The sequence below is a fragment of the Aedes albopictus genome, chromosome 3, assembly GCF_035046485.1.
Source record: "Aedes albopictus strain Foshan chromosome 3, AalbF5, whole genome shotgun sequence".
In the NCBI taxonomy this organism is placed as follows: domain Eukaryota; kingdom Metazoa; phylum Arthropoda; class Insecta; order Diptera; family Culicidae; genus Aedes; species Aedes albopictus.
In genome coordinates this window covers 225408774-225429751 of record NC_085138.1, presented here as the reverse complement: position 1 = coordinate 225429751, position 20978 = coordinate 225408774, and the positions used below count along the sequence as shown (strand labels likewise).

The 20978-nt window shown below is 40.2% G+C and overlaps 1 protein-coding gene across 1 annotated transcript in view; it reads left to right on the top strand.

The window, feature by feature from the left end:
* The window catches only part of LOC134291451 (potassium channel subfamily K member 18), a 202566-nt gene that overhangs the window by 76997 nt on the left and 104591 nt on the right, over positions 1–20978 (top strand). Inside the window, exon 2 of the mRNA XM_062859206.1 lies at positions 18191–18884. Coding sequence (XP_062715190.1) covers positions 18746–18884 — 139 coding nt within the window. The 5' untranslated portion in view covers positions 18191–18745. The remainder of the gene's footprint in view (positions 1–18190; positions 18885–20978) is intronic.

Below are 20978 nucleotides of genomic sequence, written 5' to 3'. Positions count from 1 at the left end.
TGACTGTGTTGTTTCTGTAACGGGATCAATAGCAGTTGATCTGCAAGGACCATTACAGGATACTTTGGACAGTTTGTCTACTTGGGCTCTCAAGCTGGGTATCGAATTCTCTCCGGAGAAAACTGAGATGGTTGTCTTTTCTAAAAAACACAAACCGGCTAAGTTTCCGCTCGTTCTGATGGGTAAGACAATCACTCATAGCATGTCTTCTCAATATCTCGGTCTCTGGTTTGACTCTAAATGCACCTGGGGGAAGCACATTGTGTATCTGTTACAAAAATGCCAAAAGCGAATCAATTTTATGCGAACTATTACCGGAACATGGTGGGGAGCTCACCCGGAAGATCTGATCAAGCTGTACCAAACAACCATTCTGTCGGTTTTAGAATACGGTAGCTTCTGTTTTCAATCCGCGGCGAAAACACACTTGCTGAAGATTCAACGGGTTCAGTACCGTTGCCTTCGGATCGCGTTAGGTTGCATGAACTCAACTCACACTATGAGTTTAGAGGTACTTGCTGGTGTACAGCCTCTGACAGACCGCTTTGCGGAGTTATCGTTCCGGTTCCTCATCCGATGCGAGGTTGTGAATCCATTGGTCATTGAAAACTTCGAAAAGCTGCTTGAACAGAACCCTCAAACTCGTTTTATGAGTGTGTACTACTGGTACATGACGTTGGAGGTAAGCCCATCTCCGGTTAACACCAATCGTGACAACTTCTCAGACTTCGACAGTTCCTCTGTGGATTTTGATCTGTCCATGAAGGATGAGATCACCGGAATACCAGAATCTTTTCGTTCCGTGTGTATTCCACAAATTTTTGCAAGTAAGTTCGGGCATGTTAGCGGGGACAGACAGTTCTTCACAGATGGTTCGAAAACCGATGATTCGACTGGTTTCGGTGTCTACAACGAATTTCATAGCGCCACCTTCATGCTTCAAAAGCCATGCTCGGTATACATTGCTGAGCTAGCGGCTATATATTACACCTTAGAGTACATTCGCACTCTCCCACCTGAGCACTACTTCATTTTTACCGACAGTCTAAGTTCTCTGGAGGCTGTTCGGTCAATGAAATTGATGAAGCACTCAGCGTACTTCCTGAATGGAATTCGCCAAGTCTTGAGTGCTTTGTCCAAACGCTCATACACCATCACCATAGCTTGGGTCCCTTCACATTGCTCTATTCCGGGTAATGAGAAAGCGGACTCTCTGGCTAAGGTGGGCGCTAGCGAAGGCGATATTTACGAGCGTCAAATTGCCTTCGACGAATTTTTTGCATTAGCCCGTCAGGAGACCTTGATCAGCTGGCAACACAAATGGAGAGATGGAGAGATGGGTAGATGGTTGCACTCCATCATTCCGCAGGTATCGAAGAAGCCATGGTTCAAAGGGTTGGATTTGGGCCGCGATTTCATTCGGGTAATGTGTCGGCTGATGTCCAACCACTATTTGTTAAACGCACATACCTTCCGTATTGGGCTCTCGGAAAGCAATCTCTGTGTCTGCGGCGTGGCTTACCAGGATATCGAACATGTCGTGTGGGGATGCGATGAGCATCGTGAAGTCAGATCTAAGCTGTATGAAACTCTCCGGGTCCGAGGAAAACAACAGAAACCCGTTAGAGAAGTGTTGGCAGGTCTTGATTTGGAGTACATGGATCTTATTTACCAGTTTTTGAAACGTGTTGATGTCAGAATTTGATCTCGTACGTTCCTTGTTTTCGTTGCCCGAAATTTGGTTTTATTGTTCGCTCCCTGTCTCTCGTTGCCCCCCTTTCCGTTTGTCCTCTTCTTGTCGTTGTCTCCCGATAAAGCCCTTTCTGTTTAGTCCCGTTACAGATCAGGACAGTCGGTCCCATCAAGGTTTTTAGTATAAGATAGCAAGTAATTTAGTATAAGTCCCTTAAATCCCTCCTTTCCAACTTTATATATTTGTTATCCCTAACCTCGAAACAGCCGCGAGTACTTCGGCTCCCAAAACTAACCTAGTATTAAGTCAGTATAAATTTAAAAACAACATGTAAAATCAACAAAAAAAAAATGTAAAGATGATTTCGGCTCTGTTATGCCCAAGTGGCGCCCGAGCCTTCCAAATAAACGAATAAGTAAAAAAAAAAAAAAAAACTACGCAGTAACTTAAGCAGTAACACCTATGCAGAAGCTTTAAAAGAATCAAATAAAAAGTTTGCTCTCGAAGTCGCTACCCATTTCAACCCTGACTCTCTCCATCCCCTATCGGACTCTCGGTCACCATGTCGGACACCATCGCCATTGAAAACGAGTGGCTCTAATCGTGTACTAGTGCAAAGGATGTCCATGTTTTCCATTACCATATCAAGAATATTTCCCTGTCAACGGTTTGATACCCTCTTTCGCATCTCACACACACCCGGTTTTGACTGACACGATGATACTCTGTCTACCGACCGGCGAAGGTTTTCCTCTGTAGTCTGGTGTGTACACACATCTCTTGTCGTCGTCGGTCGGTGCTCGTATGCAATGCATTTGGATGACCGTCCGGTCGAAATGCGAGTACACTACAGATCTACCGCAATGCAAGGACCAGGAACCAGCATTGGCTACTTGTCGCTAGTATCGATCACAAGATGCAAACTATTCATGTCGTACGCGTATTTAGAGATTCTCTTATCACATCTCTACAACCAGGCGCTCCGGGTGTCCTACTTTCTTAAACCCTACCCAACATATGCAGATTTCGAGTCTTTTGCATGACTGCTTCTACAGTGGCGTTCAGAAGTTATTTTATAAATAGGTTCTAATTTCCAACATATTGGTTCATAAAACAGATGTTATGTATCGAAAAATGGGTGTTTTCTTTTAATTATTCTATCCTTCAGAAATTCCATGTTATCGTGCAACCATGCTACTGTTTCCGAGAGAATTTCTGTGTATTTTTATTTTCTTCCTTCTACCTCTTCTTCAGACTGCGACTGCTCTTCCTCCCGCCGCTCCGCCACCCTTTGGAGTCACCGTTCCCAGTGGCGTAGCAAGGGGGGGTGCGGAGGTGCGGTCCGCACCGGGCCCCCGAATTCAAGGGGCCTCCAAATCAGTGAAGGTTTCTTACACTAGTTTGAATAAAGTTTTTTAAATAGCGAAAGTTTGCTACAATTATAAGTTCAATACTTGCAGATCTGCTGAAGGGTTTGCAGGGGCCCCTTCGTGAGATTTTGAAATGGGCACACAGGTGACTTATTTGAAGTCCTTTTTTTCGATGATTGCTCTTTGTATCTACAGGGGTCCCAAAATACAAAAAAAAATTGCTAGAAACCAAAATATAATTTTACGAAATTCAGTAACCGATATGGAAGTAAAATGTATGAGCATAATGAAAATGTCCCTGATACTTATCCCAACCACAGGACCAAACATAGATGTTTACTTAGCTTAGGATAGCAGTTGAAATTCAGAGGTCACATTTATTAAAGTTAAACACATGTCACGTCAAAACTGTAATAACAAAAGTTTGTGGATAAGTTTTACTCTCGTATAAAAAATGCAATCAACTTATTGCAACTATTTCATCAAGTATTTCTTTCTACATGTTCCTTGAAGGGTTTATGCGGGAATTCCGTCAGTTAAGGTACTTGTCTCTGGGGATATCTTTTACGATTTATCAGGAGTTATATCAAGAGTTCTACAAAAATTCCTTTAAGATTAACTTCAGAACTTTTTTCAGGGATTACTTCAGAAATTCCTCTAAGCATTAATTAAGGAAAGCTTACAATATTGCATTCTTTCAGAAACTTCTCCAAGCATTTCTACAGGAACTTCTCAAGAAATCCTTCAGGAATTCCTACAAGGATTTTTTCAGGAATTTCTTCAAACATTCGTTCAGGAATACCTCTTCGAATTCTTTCATAAAATCCTACGTGGATTACGTCATGAAGTCCTTCAAGGAATCCCTCAGATGAGTCTTAAGAAATAATCTTGTAGGAGTTCCTCATGGAAAATATTTTTCATGAATTCCAGAGATCACGCTTGGAGCCATACCTGAATGGATCGTTGGAAGATTTTCTAAAGAAATTGTGGAGGTATTCCCGAATGAATTCTTGTAGAAATGTTTGCAAGAATTTTTGGAGGAATTTCTAATAGAATCTTTGTCTTGATGAATTCCAAGACGTATTGGGAAAGAATCATTGGGTTGATTTTGCAGGTACAGTACAAGGAGTAGCTTGAGGATTTAGGTAAAGAATTCCTGAAGAAATTTTGAAGGCAAAGAGATTTTTGGAAGAACTAATGATGACATGCCTATTATTTCTCAAAAAAAATCAATGGCGGAAACCTCAATGAATTCCTCTCAAATTCTTTGGAGCAAATCGAAAAATAAAAGAGATCCTGTATATTTGGAGGAATTTATGCAGGAGGCCTTGGGGGAAATTCTGTATAAATCCTTTGGGGATGAATGTGTTCATATTTGTAGGATTATCTGAAGGAAATCCATGAACGAATATTTGTATTGTAGCTTGAAAAAAAATCCTTGGAGAAAAAGATTAAATCTTCACCGAACTTCTATAAAAGATTATTGAACGAATTGTGAAAAAGGACTTGAAAAATTCGCATAAGGAATCTTTGGTAGATTTTCTACAGCAATTATTGGAGGAATTCTGATGAAATCCCTGCAGGTAGAACTTAAGAAATGCTTGAACAAATTCTTAAGACATCATTTGAAGGACTTCAAGAAAAACCAAAATTTCTGTGGCTATTATTTTAGAAACTGTTTCAGCTATTGTGTCGAAAATTGAGTGCGCTATCCCTTTGGTAAAAATTCTCAAGCTGAGAAATTGTTAGGCAATTTCCTTGAAAACTTCTTTAATGAACTCTCGGCAATGCTTCAGCAATGACTTTACGAACTTCAGATTCTTATTTCTACGGAAATTTCTTCAAAAATTTTGTCTGCAACCTTTTGCTGTTTTTTTACTATTCATTTGAAATATCATCTGATAATTACTTTGGGAATAACTTTAACACTCTTTTGGAAACTTCTTCGCCAATTCATATGGAAAATGATTAATTAATTCATTTGGCATTTTTTTCGGCAATTTCTTTGGAATATGTTTGGTAGCTCTTTTGATAATTTTTCGACAATAATATTCGAAATTGATTTGAGTTATTATTTTTGAAGTTTCGATATTCTTTGGGAAATTGCTTTGGAAATTTATCAGGAAACTCCTACGGGATTTCAGCAATTTCATTGAAAGATTCACCGGCAGTCCCTTTGCTAATAAGCCTGAAATTTACGTTTGTTTTTATTTCAATAGTTCCTTTTGAAATTCATTCGACAGGTACTTTGAAAATTCCTTAGTCAATTCGTTTGGCTGACTCCGGTAATTCATCAGAAAATTCCTTTGGTAATTCCTCTGGATTTTTTTTCATAATTCTCTACGGAATTATGTCTGTTATGCAGCTGGTTTTTGTCTGGTTTTGCAGTTCCATGAGATAAACTCATGCGAATTAAAAAAAAACAAGATTTTAAAACGGAACGGCCGAAGAAAATTGCAAAGGAATTACCTAAGGAATTTCAAAAAAAAAAAATAACCAGAGAAGTTTACAAACAATTTCCTAAGAAAATCACAAAGCAATTTCTAAAAATGTTTTTTTTTTTATTTTATTTCTTGAAAAAAAAATCTAATATTTTTCTTGAATATGTTCTGGAATCCTTGAATAAATTATTGGAGGAATTTCTTAAAAATCTTCGAAAAAATCTTGCTGAAGTAATTATATAAATACATGAAGAAATCCTTGCATGAAAGAATGCCCGAAAGATTTGTTGTAAAAAAAAAATAATTTATGAAATACTTGGGGACATCTGTTTAACCCTTCAGGACGCGCGACGTTGTAAAAAGTACAACAATGCCAAAAAAAAAACCTCGCTCGTCGTATACAGCGCAAGCACAGTGTATTTTTAGGCTCGAACAGGCGAGCGTCCTGAAAGTTTAAGTAAGAATGAATGAAATCAATTGAGGAAAGTCTAAGAGAATACTTTATAAAATTTTTGAACGAATCTTTGGAGAAATCGTAAGAGCATGTATTGGATGAACTACTAAAGACATCTTTAGAAAAATTCCCGAAGAAAGTTTGGGAGGGATTTCTAAAGGCCACTTTGAAGGAATTTCTTTAAAATTTTGAATAAAACCTTGGAAGAATTCCTAAAGCGAGTCCTGGAAAAGTCCCAAGAGTAATCCTCGGTAGAATTATTGGAGAAATTGTTAAATAAATTAAACAAGGAAAGCTTTATCCGATTGATGAAACCCTTGCAGTAGTTTTTAAAAAGATCCTTAAAGGAATTCTGAAAGAATTATTTTGATAATTTTCGAAAGTTTTGTTTTGGAGAAATATTTAAGAAATCCTTGGAAAAATTCCCGTAGGATTTCTAAAAGCGATTCCTGAAGAATTGGATATCCTCTATGAAATCTTAATCTTGCATTAATCACTTAAAATATGCTTCTAGGCATTCTTAAAGAATTCCTGAAGAAAGTAGCTAAACAGTCTTAGAAGGAATCCTTGGAGTAACATGAGATTTTTTTTATTTTTTAAGATAGGGCACCTGTTCCTTTACTATATGCGTATATGCTTACGCTCCAATTTTCATCCGTCTCAAATCAAAGGAATGAAGCGCTTTTGTCTTGTTTCTTTTTTTGTATTTTTGTTAAAAGTGAGCACGAATGATTACAAAAATTACGTAATTATCGGTTTCGTAGTCGCTTTGTTTTCGAATAGAATTCATTTGCGATTGTAGGATTATTAAGGGCATGTTGACCGGACCCTACCAGGAATTCTCAGAGATTTTTTGAACGATTTTTTTGGAGGAATTTCTAGCGGAATCATTAATATCCTGGTAAAAGAAGGTCTCGAAAGAACTTTGAAAAATCACAATAGATTTTTTTAAAATAGTGCCCAGAGAAATATTAGCAAAAAATCCTGTAGGAATCCTTGGAAAATGTCCTTGAGTTGATGAATATAAAAAAAAATCCAGAAGGATTTTTCGAAAGAATTTCTGCAAAACTCCTACGAAGTTCCTCTGAGAATTTTCTTAGAGGAACTTCTGTAGGAATCCTTGGAGATTAAAAAAAAAATATCCAACGGATTCTTTGGGACTTGAAGAACCCTTGCAGATTTTTATCGAAACAAGCGTTCTTCAAGAAATCATTGGAGGAATTTCTGAAGAAATCCTTGGAATCCTTGTGAGCATAACGTGATTTTATTGCGTTTCAATTCCTTTGTGTTCCCGGTTAAATTAACTAAACAGTTTTAATTTGCGTGATTAGAATGACAATTCAATCGATAAAATCACAGTTCACCCCGAACAAAAAAAAATCCCCATACAAACTTTAAATGGATTTTAAAAATAGTTCCCGGGCACCAAAAATGATGAAATTTTGGATTTCGACTATTTTTTGGACGGAGATTCCGATTATGAAATAATCGGGATACCCCTACAGAACTCGATTCTGATTTTATTTTTTCGGAAGATTATGTGATTCCAAAAAATCTTTGGAGAATTTTTCGTAGCATTTTTTTCTGGAATCTTCTAGATGAATCTTAAGAGATATTATTGATAGAAACCCTGGTGGACTTCCTGAACAAATGTTTCGAGAAATAGTCGATGAAGCCTTTGCAACAATCTTTTGAAGTACTTTGAAGTATTTTTGAAAACATCCTCGGAGACAACACTGTAAGAACTCCTGAAGGAGTGCTTATAGAAATACTGAATGACATCCTTGCATTAACGGCTTGAAAGATTCTTGAAGAAAAATTGTTCTTCAAGAAAAATTTTTTTTAAAGAAAACGGTAAAGCAATCTTTGAAGGAATTCCTTAAAGATTACTTGGTACAATTCCCAAATAATTTGTTAAAAAAATTCGATATAATTCTTAGAATAAATCTTACGTTCATTGATGGATTTCATTGGTTTTGTACAAAATACAACAGTGCGATCAGCAATTTTCATGGGGGCCCACGAATTTTGTTCCGCACCGGGCCCCCAAATTCCTAGCTACGCCACTGACCGTTCCACCTGCCTCTCCATCTCCTCGACGATTTCAGAGAGAATTTGTGGAAATCCACACGCTGGGTAATACTGATTGACATTCCTTGCGCCCATTTCGTCCACACAATGATGCCCCAGACAATACTTTCAGTAATTTTCCAAGACTCCATGCGGAAATACCTTCAAGACTTCCATGGACCTTCATATTGATATTCCTTGAACCCTCACTTTTGTTTGATTATACTCCAAGAAATGAAACTGCAAACTGTTACATACAATGATTCAAAAATACTGTTCCAAACATACGTTTCGATGAACCATATTATGTTCTCTGGAGGTCTGGCTATGTAGCTCCTTGGTTATGTTTCACACTGGCATTTCACCAGTGCCGCAGAGAAATCTTTGGTTGGAAAGAACGACAATGACACATATTGCCCATTTTACTGGCATTTTATCAGTTGCTGGTACGTCTGAAACATACTGGAAAAACTTGTAATTAGAAGGCACGAAATGTTGCTAATTGACAAATTGAGAGATGAAAAAATCGCGCTCTGGTGGGATACGAACCAACGACTCCGTATTAGCTAGACCGGCGCTTTAACCAACTAAGTCACAGAACAAGTAAGGGAGCGTCCATAAATTACGTCACGCAAAAATTGCCCATTTTCACCCCCCCCTCCCCCCTATGTCACACTTTTTGTATGAGACCTCTGAAATTTTTGTATGGGTTGTCACACTTTGCTGAACCCCCCCTCCCCCCTAAAAGCGTGACGTAATTTATGGATGTCCCCTAATGACCAGACCACCAGAACGCGATTTTTTCACAAATTTCATCTCTCAATTTGTCAATTAGCAACATTTCGTGCCTTCTATTTACAAGTTTTCCAGTATGTTGGATAGAACGATTTTTTTTTGTGGAAGACTTCCTTCTAATAGTGGACTGTGCACATATGCTTCTTGGTACTTGGGATGTAAGGAAACCGTTTGGTTGGAAAGAAAATTTCTTGAAGGTGGAGGACGATTCCATCACTGGAGAGCACTGACTGGAATTTAAACTAGAAATTTGGAACTAATGTTCACTTCGGTGAGAGCCTAGGATTCCTTCTCAAGCGAACCATATCCACACACCAGTGTGGGTTACCACCTTTGGCACCAGGAGGTGACCGAGCTCCGGATACACGGATAGCTCAAGCGGAGTAAGCCGAGGCGTGGTGGGAGCTCACCAGTTGGCTTCTCTAGAAATTCGACAAAACTCTGTACAAGTTACATAGGTAACTCTGTACTCCGACCACCTAAGAGTGCCTCCGGCACATCAGGGACGGTACCAGTGAGTTCCTGATTACGGTATATCGGTCTTGATTTGGAATCGGTACCATAAATAGGGGGCAGTTCATCACTTTTCCTCTATTCTTTTCAATAAAATCATGTAGAATGCATATGATTCCAAACAAATATTTTTAAAACATGTACTGAGTGGACCTGTATCAAGTTCAACTTATATGTTAACATCAATTTTATCTCAAAACTATATTCAATAGGCCTGTCATGAATGAATATGAGTCATCTGAAGCACAAAACGTTGATGGGAGGTGATTTTTTCAAAGACAGTCTTTTTACTCATCCAAAAACGTCGATATTTTTATGTGAAATTTGGCACAATTGAGCATGAGCATGAGCATGAGCATAGATGACCGCACAATTTGTAGTTGCTACTCCGTGATTGACCAGAACAATCGAAATTGCACAAGGAACCAATGAATAGGGCTTAGGACTAGCTTACTATTCTCAATGTACACAGGTCGATAGCTCTCAACTTTATTAGGGTCAATAACGGCGCCGGCCACGTCCTTACGGTCATCGAGGATGGGAGGGAATGTTAGTAAGACAAACGTTGTTATAAAGACCGCGAATCGCTGCATCTCCACGTTTGTCTCAGGAAGGATTTATTGTTAGTAGGGTTAGGTACATTGTCAGTCCGGGAGTCACCTATGGTTGGTGATATGATTTGACAATGGATCAATATACACAAACCGCCGTTAACAACCGACCACTTTTCGACGCAAAAACTAGCCAAAAAGAAAATTCTATCACGCGTCTCCACTCCACTAGGGAGCAGAAACCTTTAGTCTATTCCACACAGAAATACACTGAACGCGACTCACTTGTCGGCGCTCGGATTTTTTTTCGACCGGCGAGCCCGAAGTAACACTTTTCACTCTTTTGTGTAAATGCAAAAAATGAAAGAAAATATTTATTATCAATTAAAAGTGTATTGGGAACTAGCGCGACGGGAAGCAAAAAAAATCGGAACTGACTCGATCCACGACCACGACGCGTCCACCGCACACTCACCGCCGTCGAAATGCTCACTTCGGAATACAAAATGGAAAAATTGAACCACCGAAGCAACGCGCGCGAACTGGCACCCGGACAAAATTCTATAGCACACTCTGTGAAATTTGGCACAATTGGTTCAAAAATTCTTCTAATATTTTGATTTACGTCAACAGTACTTCCATTGAAACAGAATTGTAGCGTCCTCAGCGGTTGAAGGGCGTGGCTCAACTTTATCCCGTTAATCAACTAGGTACGCCCCAGATTACGGTTACCTACTAAGATGATGAACGGTTATGCATAAGTGAGCAGGTAAGGTAACCTGGGGTAATACGCACCCCCGGGGCAAAACGCCCTCACGCTATTTCATTATACAAGGGAAGTTCCGTCCGATGCAAGCAAACTAGACGTAAAATTGAGCCGGACAAGCGCAAGAATGACAAGAATATTTCTCGGATACTTTTTCAAAACGACGTATAATACACGCAAATCATATGTTGATACGTCGTTTTGAATAAGTATCCGAGATTTGATTGAAAAGCGTGGAAAATGATGATTTTCCACATTTGGAAAGATTGTCTAATTTGAAGCGCACGAAATTTAAGCAATTGCGCGCTGATTATATGGAACCAACCTATTAACTACCATCCGCCTCCTACACCTTCCATTTGCTGCCGTAAATAGTAAGATGGAGCCGCCTGGTATTTCATTAGAATTCAAAGCGGAAAATGCCAGAGGTCGTATTGCCCCACCTCAAGGTGCGTTTTGCCACCAACAGTTTTTCAGCACCCAGAACGTAACACTTTTTTAAATTGCTAATTTGATTCGGTAAAATTGATATCACGCGGACCAAAAGTTGGCGTCTTTTAATCAAATAAGTGAACAAACTTTCAAAAAGACACCCATAAAATCATCTTAATCTTGGTTAAAGGGTCATGTTTGCTTAGGGGGTGCATATTACCCCACCTTCCCCTAATCACGGCATTCCATGCGCTTAGTAAGCTCGGCTGACACTGACCTGAAACGGCGGATGGACCAAAGTCAGCGTTGTTTTCCATCCCATAAAACCGTAGTGAGGCCATAGAATATGTTAGAACCCCAAAATGGCCACCATAATAGCCGACTTTGGTACCTACTCACGACTTTGAGTGCACAAATCTTTTCGTCTAGTCTAGTCTACACATACACAGCCATTCATTGAAAGAATCCTAGAAAATGATAGAATCGACTACTTCTATCATTTTTCTTGCCATTATTAATGTTTGCAGTGCATCAGAAATACATTACAAGCATTAAAGCGGCCAGGCCTACTGTGCAGCGTTTTAGATTTTACCATATAATCAATGAGTGGGAACATCTCGTACCAACCGCTCAGTTTTGTAGAAAACAATATACGAGAAAATCGGTGGAGGTGACGATGCTAAGAAGGTTAATGTCACCCCTTGATGCTTGGTCCTTGGTTTCCTGGGATGGAACACAGGTATTTGATCCGTGTCTTGGCCCTTGTGCCTAGGCTTAAGCGCCTTTGCTCGCTCTCTGAAATGAAAGTGAATCAAAATACCATTTCCTGGGTTCATGGAAATGTGGCGTAATCAAACATTACTAGCTTATAAGCGCCCCAACAAGAGCAAGAGAGAAAAAACATAGCCAGGGACGATCTCACCATTGTATCTGGAACCTACGGTGTCTATTATCCCCAACGCTACTGGACGGTTATCTGCAGTTTACTGCAGTTTGATGCCTTTGATAGTATAGAGGAACTCGGCATCCCGGATTCCTGGCTCGATTCCATCTCGATCACACCATCGACCTGTTTGAGCTTGTGTCGCATCTGCTTCATGCCTTCGCACTTGCGCCCAGGGAATCGGCAATTCTGCAATCCTAAATCCGAAGCGTTTGATTAGCTTACAGCCGCTACACACTCGCACGCAAACATTAATTCACTGTGATTTTCATTCTACCGGTTGATATGTCACTAATCACTTTTATGGCAACGAATGAATGAAACCAATGAACTCCGTTTCGCACGTGCTGCAATCTGGGTTACGTAGTGCCAACCTTGCGCCTTTTCCCGCTTCACATTTTTTATTGATTTCGTATTATAATTACGGGTCCAATCAATCACAAACACATCGAATTTCGAATATTTATTCACATTTCTATTATTGGCTTATCGACATATCATCATTTGTCGATGCCTAATTCGGCCACCCGAATTAAAAATCGCGAAGAACCGAGAAAAAATGAGACAGCTTGCAAAAAAAATGCACCTGCTCGCGCGCGTAGCCTACTGCGATCACCTTTGAGTGCACAAATCTTTTCGTAAACAAAATCAGCAAGCCTGATCATCTTATTTTAGGCTTACAAGTGAGCAAGAATAAAATAAAACCAAACTATTGTTTGGAGCTTGTTTTTTGAGATATGTGTGCTTGAAGTTCTCATGCACTGTTGAAGCGGGATTTTAACATGTTTGTCCTTAAAGTACGTTCCTAACCTCTCTCTCTCTCTCTCTTCTTGGCGTAACGTGCTCACTGGGACAAAGCCTGCTTCTCAGCTTAGTGTTCTATGAGCACTTCCACAGTTATTAACTGAGAGCTTCCTCTGCCAATGACCATTTTGCATGTGTATATCGTGTGGCAGGCACGAAGATACTCTATGCCCAAGGAAGTCAAGGAAATTTCCTTTACGAAAAGATCCTGGACCGACCGGGAAGCGAACCCGTCACCCTCAGCATGGTCATGATGAATACCCGTGCGTTTACCGCCTCGGCTATATGGGCCCTTACGTTCCTAACCTGTACCTAGCTTAGACAACTAACTAGGTTCGTATTAACATTCCAGATTAGTGCTGATCTGGTTCCGAGCTCAGCCCCCATATATCCCAAGTAACATTTTGATGGCCAATTAGTCTTGTAGAGATTTTTAGAACCGTCATAAAGCCGAATACCTTTTATTTCGGTTTTACTATGGTTTTAAGAACCTCTTCTAGTCTATTTGACTAAAAAATGATACTTGGGATACCTGTGCCAACACTCGGGTGGCCTCTCGGCTTGCATAGAGAACCATCTAGATCCTTGGAAACTCCTTTATTGGCATAAAGGGATAGTGGCACTAAGAGTGACCCTACAGCCATGACAACTAAAAACCCATAAAGTGAGCGAGAGTGGTGTGTGGTTAACCCGTTCGCGAGAAATAGATTGGCAAGATCACCATTACGAGCGGTGAGGGTGGAAACTGGAGCGAGCAAGTTGGAGCGACACAAGGCGATGCAACGCCGCCGGCTGAAGATGCGCAGATGACTAGCACAGACCTCACGCGGGCGCTGAACCTCAACAAGAGTAGGCTACCAAAAATAGTAGTAGTAGCTGAGCAGCTTGACGAGCTGATTGGCTACACGAGCGGGCAAAGCAACATCAGCAAGGTCCTCGAGCAAGGTCTGCTCCGCTAGTCAGTAGCCCATGCCAAGGAGGATAACGACCTTCTGGCAAATGAGCGGAACGCGGATGATGCTCGCAAAGAAGAGAGCAGTTAACTCAAACAGACAGCATCTTTTCACTGGAAGTGCAACAATGGCACACGAATCCATGCAACTCGCCGGAGCTGTAGGGAAGAGGACAAACTGCCCTACGGCTCGAGCTGAATAGCCGAAACCTACCGAAGAAGCGTGGTCCCCGGGCGACCAGGTGCAGAAGGAGACGGCCAAAAAGGGCATCGCCTATAAGGCACTAGTGCAGGAGATAGCAGGCGAGAAGCTGTGGTTTAGAGCCCTGAAAACGGAGGCGACTCTTTAGTGAGCCCTGGACGAGATTACCGACGCAGAGGAGCAGGCAATCACCCTCAAGCAGCAGTGTGAGGTAGACGCACCAAGTGCATCAATCCGCCTGCGAAAAGATCGACAGGCACGCAGATCGCCACGATTAATCTCCCACTGAGGGAGGTCGCCAGCGAGTGTAATTTCGGCACCAAAATGCCTGATTTTCCCGGCAAACAAGGGCCACACGACGGGTGGGCCAAAATGACCAGGCACGCGTGAAGGACGAAACAACCGACCGACCGATTGCCTGTGGGATGATGTGTACGCGTGTAGAAAAGTTAAGTGGCGAGCTGACCAACAGCATGTTAAGTAGCCCCCTTCCCCTTTCAATAGCTTGACTCGAACGGAGTTGTGAGATATAAGATGTACTGAATAAAGCTGTGATAAAGAGAATGATCACAGCAGGCGATATAGCGCATTTGAATGTGATGCGAACTGTCAAGCAGACAATGTTGGCATCCCTGCTGTAGAAAACACACTTTGCTATTCGGTTTACTAAATAACAATGATTTTATTGTAACCTTCTCCTGTCAGTCCTCCTGGCACAGCCTCCTATAACTGATGATGTTTCGCTATACTACATCTCTCCCTTTTTCCAATAAATATAAAATATAAAATCAAAGTTCAACGGACAACAGTAATGTGAATGATGCACTTAAGTATTTGATGACTGCTGCGACTGCACGTGGCATTTGCACTACGATTAAATTGTTTCCATCATTGAAGGCCTTGGAAAGTAGTCACCATAGTTGTGTTTTGCTTGCAACGCACAATATCCTACTGCAATAAAACACATCATCGCACATCAACATATCTTACATTATCATCTACAACCAAGGCAATACACTACGCTTGCAAAACCACAGTAGTAAATCCTACCCTTGATCCTACCTGAATCCAAACGTGCTGCTTATAGGGTACAACTCTTGACACCATCTCGCTCTCATGTCAAACCTTTTTTTAAGCATCCGCGTTGCTCTTTTCACAAGCTTGAAAGGCCCTTCATGCGGCTTCACTCCAGCTCCTCATCGACTTCTACTTTCTGTTCCACCCGAGTCCCGATAAAGACATCCGATTGATGCTGCTTGTCTGATGTCTGGTACGTTCCAGTAGGTTCCGGTATTCCTTCTTCCATCCACGACCGGACTTCCTCCTGCGCATGTTTTGATTATGCTCGTCGCCAATGCACATTGGTCGGGCTCCATACAAAGGGGCGGCCAAAACTCTCAAAAAACGAAATTGATATTTTTAAACATTATTTCACCTTATAACAAAGCTAATGTATTGTAGTTTTATGATTCTGAATTAAAAGCATACCAGCTTTTGTATTTCAATGACATGTTCACCGCCAAAGTGGCCTAAGTCATAAAATTGAAAAATGAAACATTCGAAAAAAGTAAAATAATAATATTTTGAGAATGGAATATATGTTTAATGTTATCCAGCATATGAAAGCTTGTTGTTGGGCTGTTTGAATGCACGTATGGTGCAAAATTAATATGTTACAAAACTTTTCAAATTTTCATATATTGTACCTTATGATTTTTGGTAATTTTTAGGTTAAAAAACGGTTCGTGTCGTCACGTGTCGCCGCAATTTCGAATAGTACATCCTAAACATCATGCTTAGGGCTGCATAAAAACGTTTAAATATTTTGCAGAAATTTGCAGTTTTTCAAATTAGAGCTATTTAAAAAAGTCATTATTTTTCATATATTTTATGTTATTTTTCCATTTGTGACTGAAATAAAATTTATCTTCCCACATTTTTCACACGTTTTGAACAAACTTGATTGGATTTGATCGAAAGTTGATCATTTAATTAAATTCAAATTGATTTTCTAACAAAAAAACGCAAAAAATTTGGGGTTTACTGTTTTTTACCATTTTTGAAATTATTGAGGTTACGTAGTTTTTGAATACCCCTTTTTAAACACTAAAAATACGATATAACATATCTAGACAACCTATAACGTCGATTAAACACATAAAAAGAGTTTTGGCCGAACTTTATCTTTTTCCGACCATTGTGCAATGTAGAAAACACACTTTGCTATTCGGTTTACTGAATAACAATGATTTTATTGTAGCCTTCTCCTGCATCTGCATACTTTTAGGCGTTTATCAATGTATGGAAATTTATATCCTAATTTACAAAATTGCTTCAATTTCGTAAAAACACACTTCGTTAAAAGATTCAAGGCCAGATTTGGAATCTACTATGATGAATCTATCGAGAATAAGAGTCTATTCATTGGAAAAATAGTTGTAACGAAGTCTTATAGCAGATTGTTTGAAGGGGTTGACAAATGACAAAAATATCAACAATTTTTATTTTTTTGCCTAAAAAATGTATATAAACTAGGTTTTAATGAAAATACGTCTAAGATGAACTTTCATATGTATAGAATTGATGTACATTTGCCTTTTTCTTAACTGGCTGAAGGAATCATAGTTATAGGATATACTATACAATGCCTGCCGCGATATCAAAGTTACCCGCATTATCAAAGATACCCCGTTTTAGGGTACATATGTTTCTTTTAATTTTATTGGTAAACGTTGTTCGGAGAATTTGTAGCAAACAAGTATATCTTCCTATTTCTGCAGGAAAAAAATAATTTTCGACAAATTCTAGTGTAGTTATCATTTTTTGAAGTTCGAAAATAGTCGAAAAACACAAAATTTATTTGATGCTCCTCTTAATTTCAATAGATTTGGCTGAAATTTTGACCAGTGACTTCTTTTTGTATGCCAATCAAAATATGGGGGTGGACTTGAGAATCAGAGAACATTTTTGAAAAAGTGGACAGGCCATACCACGGAACGCATCGAACGCGTTCAACGATCGTTTCTAAGTTACACTTTAAGGATACTTCCCTGGAGGCTACATCCTGGGGGTGCAAGCTCATTCATCTTCAACCATTGACTAGTCACAGTGTAATGCTCCAAAGGTTGCTGATATACGACATTTTATCCAGCAAGATTGACTGCTCATCATTACTAGGCGACATTAAAATGCACGCACCGCATCGCCGGTTAAGAAACTGAGGTTTCATTTCTCTACCGTTTCGCAGAACACTCTACGGGCAGAACAACCCTTTCAGCCGCTGCTGCCAACACTTCAATGAAGTTTCGACGTGTATGACTTCGGAATATCTAGGATTACATTTAAAATAGCTATTAAGGACCTGAGACAGTTTTTAAGAATCAGTCTGTGCAGCATTTGCTGGAGGGATTCCCATACAACATGTGACAATCATGCGTAGAACGGCAGAACAGGACAGTTTTAGTTTCTTGTGGTCATGGACACAGGGGGGTCTTCGAAATTGGCGAGCGGGAATAGAAGCATTTCCTTGGGGTCTTGTGAATAAGTTCTCCGTGGTGCTGCTTCCGCCTTTCTATCACCTCAGATCCACCCGTCAAGCGGCTTCCGTCCATATCTTTAATACTTGTTTACGTAAATTGGTGACTGCCACTGTAGGTAGCAACGCCGTAGGAGGAAGACATTGGACCACACATGAAAGTGACATCGAGCAGCACAAAAACCGATTCGTTGTCAACTGATTAAAACTTGATGTTTGTGTTTGCATTTATGCCGAGATGGATGATTTTCGGCTGTCTGTCTGATTGATGGTTATTGCAATCGATATCTGATTGATAGGAGGACCTAGTCTAGTTTGAAAATGCCTGTGTGTCTCTTTTTCTCGGGTCATAAAATGTGTTTCAAATTGGTACGCATTCGGTATTCAATGGGGGTGATTACCATTTTTCCATTTCACTTGGAATCGGGTTGGAACCGGTGTGTGCGGTGCTCTACTTATCCACTGGCTGGGATCTAGTGTTGGATGATGAAAGACAAAGTGGAACCTATCTGAAAGCTTTCTCGATCTTGAAACGGCTAAAATACGGCCAAGAAAACCTCAAGAACGGTTGAGTTTAATTGGAAGAAAATCCATTAAAGAAAATGCATCTGCGAACATAAATTGCTAATTGTGTTGTGTCAATTTTCTCTTTTCTCCTATCTCCTCCAGGAAAGTCAGCTCAAGCCCGGAGCGTGGGAGTGAGTATAATCGCTGAGTGAGTGGTTGGTGGATAATTCGAGAATGAAAATGAAGCAAATCGGCGCGGCGGGAAAGTGTTTTAGTACTTTGCTGTGATTGGATCGTAAATTGAGAAGAAAAAAGTGTGCACCAGAATAAAATGGAACCAGAAGAAAAATGAACGAAAATAGTGGAGGCTGCAGCAACAGGCATAACAAAATTATCTCCATTCTAATAAAATAGTTTTGATGAGTTGTTTCTGCTGCCGCGCATTCGAGTGCAATACAAGTGAACGAGCGGTGCACTGGGGTGCATCCGCCAGAGTGTGTCCAACAGTGGCGCGGTTTGTGGAAACGAATCGAAGGAAAAAAGTGTGGTGTAGATTCGAGGAGCGGAAATCAGCCAACGGAGTAGAAAATAACTTCCGGCCACGCGCAACCGTACCGGAGCAAACCCGCTGCCGGTGGTCCTGACGTGGTCCCTAGGCCGGTAGTATCAGTGGCCATCGGCCGCCGGGTAGCCGGGAAAGCATAGCCTACTACAGCCATGGAGCGCAAACGTTCGATCCGGCGGCGACAGAAACCACCGTTTGCGGAGCGGTTAAAGGATAACTGCCGAAGTTTCACTGCATTTATGTTCAGCAATGTGGGCATTATTTTTTTAGTCGTCCTCTACATGATTGCGGGTGAGTACAGTTTACATGTATTATTTAGGGTAATTTTCCAATTGTTGCACGGCTTAAAACTTGCCTAGTGTTGCATACTCCATGTTATTCTTATGAGGTGTGCAACAATTGACCAATTTTTAGCCGTGCAACAATTGGAAAATTACCCTACACACCAAAAATCGATTAAGAGTTTCAGCAAAATTATGCTGAATTTTGCCGAGCTGAAGGCTTCAGCACAAATTTAGCTGGAATTCAGCAAAATTTTGCTGATTTGTTCAGTAAACTCTGCTGATCACCAGTAACGTTTTGCTGAAATTCAGCAAATCTTGCTGAAAATTCAGCAAAAAATTTTGCTGGACCCTTCAGCTCGGCAAAATTCAGCAAAATATTGCTGAAAGCGTTTAGTGTGTAGTTACATGCGTAGTCCAGATTAAAGGAATATACAACATTCAACCTTAACAAATCAATTGGACACTTTAACATATAAGAATTCGTTTAACATCTTTTTGCCTTTCTCGTACACTAAGTGTAATGGAAAGGCTATATGTTCACTCCAAAAATGACTTTTTGATAGGAGTCCCGGAGGGTCGAGTCACATATACCAATCAACTCAGCTCGACGAGTTGAGGTGATGTATGTGTGTGTGTATGTACACACTTATTTTTGAATTGCCTGTTCGGTACTTTTTTGATGAGATTAGAACAGCAGTACGATCTCGGTAGTTTCGGTAATCGATTTTACTGAGGTTCAGTAAAACAACTGTCAAAATCGTATGGAAAAGGTAAACAATGCATTTTTGCTGAACGAGCTCGGTGCTCAGCAGTTCTAATCTCGTCAAATAATTACCGAACTCGGTAATCAAAATTAAGAGTGTATTAGGGCAGTTCAGACTTTAAACACGTCAAAAATTCAAAGCTCCCATATGTTCATTGTAATTTGCAATGAACTAAACTGCAATTGCAAAACTAGAGTCCTGTCAAATTTTCAGCCATTTCGGTGATGATTTGCCCAAAATCAAAATAGGTTTATATGGGAATTACTATGTAGAATTTTCGAAAAAGTTCTATCATGACTATGACTATCACGCCGAGGACCTGGGATCGAATCCCACTCCCGACAAAACTCACAAAATGTGGGTTCTTCCTTCGGAAGGGAAGTAAAGCGTGGGTCCCGAGATGAACTAGCCTAAGGCTAAAAATCTCGTAAATACAGATAAAAAAAAAGGAAACCGTAGCTCGATCGATACGCTTGACACGCAATCATAGTATGCGTGTTACCTCCTTGCACATCTTGTAGGACATCGTGTATAAAAATGCGCATGTGAGTGAGAATTTGTTTAATAACTTTTTACCCGATTGTCGAAATAAGTTCCGGTCTTCGACAACATTCATCATTGAGATCTGGAGAATTCAATTCGGCTTTGACCCTATGAATTCATCCTTGTGAGTAATGCTCTACAGTGCGGAGAACCTTTTTTGAAAATTCTCCATAGTAATTCCCATATAAACCTATTTTGCTTTTGGGCCATCATTACATCACCACCGAAATGGCTGAAAATTTGACAGGACTCTAGTTTTGCACCAAGGATTGAAATGAACATATGGGAGCTTTGAATTTTTGACATGTTTAAAGTCTGAACTGCCCTAGTGTGTATGTGTGTATGTGTGTGGTCAAAATAAACTCTCATCACTTTTTGGCAGTAAACCTCAACCGATTTTAATGACCAACGGATCGTTTGACGCGGAATCTGGTCTCCTTGTTTCTTATTGAAAATGGTTCGGATCGGTCCAGCCGTTCCGAAGTTATGGCCATTTAGGTGTTCCGGACCGGTACCCCAGGCAGGGGTCAGATATGAAAACGCTACAAACCCATCCATGCGACACATCAAACTACGGCATTTCCGATAACTTGATGAATGGTAACCATGAAAATAGTCTCAGACCATATTTGAACCGGTAGTGTTCCGGAACCGGTTCCAGATGTCCCACTGGAGGTGGCCAAGTATAAAAGTTAACCAAACCCATGCATGCGACATATCAAATGGTGGCTTTTTTGATATCCTGATGAACAGTAAGCAGGAAAATATTCTCAGAACATATTTATTTATTTATT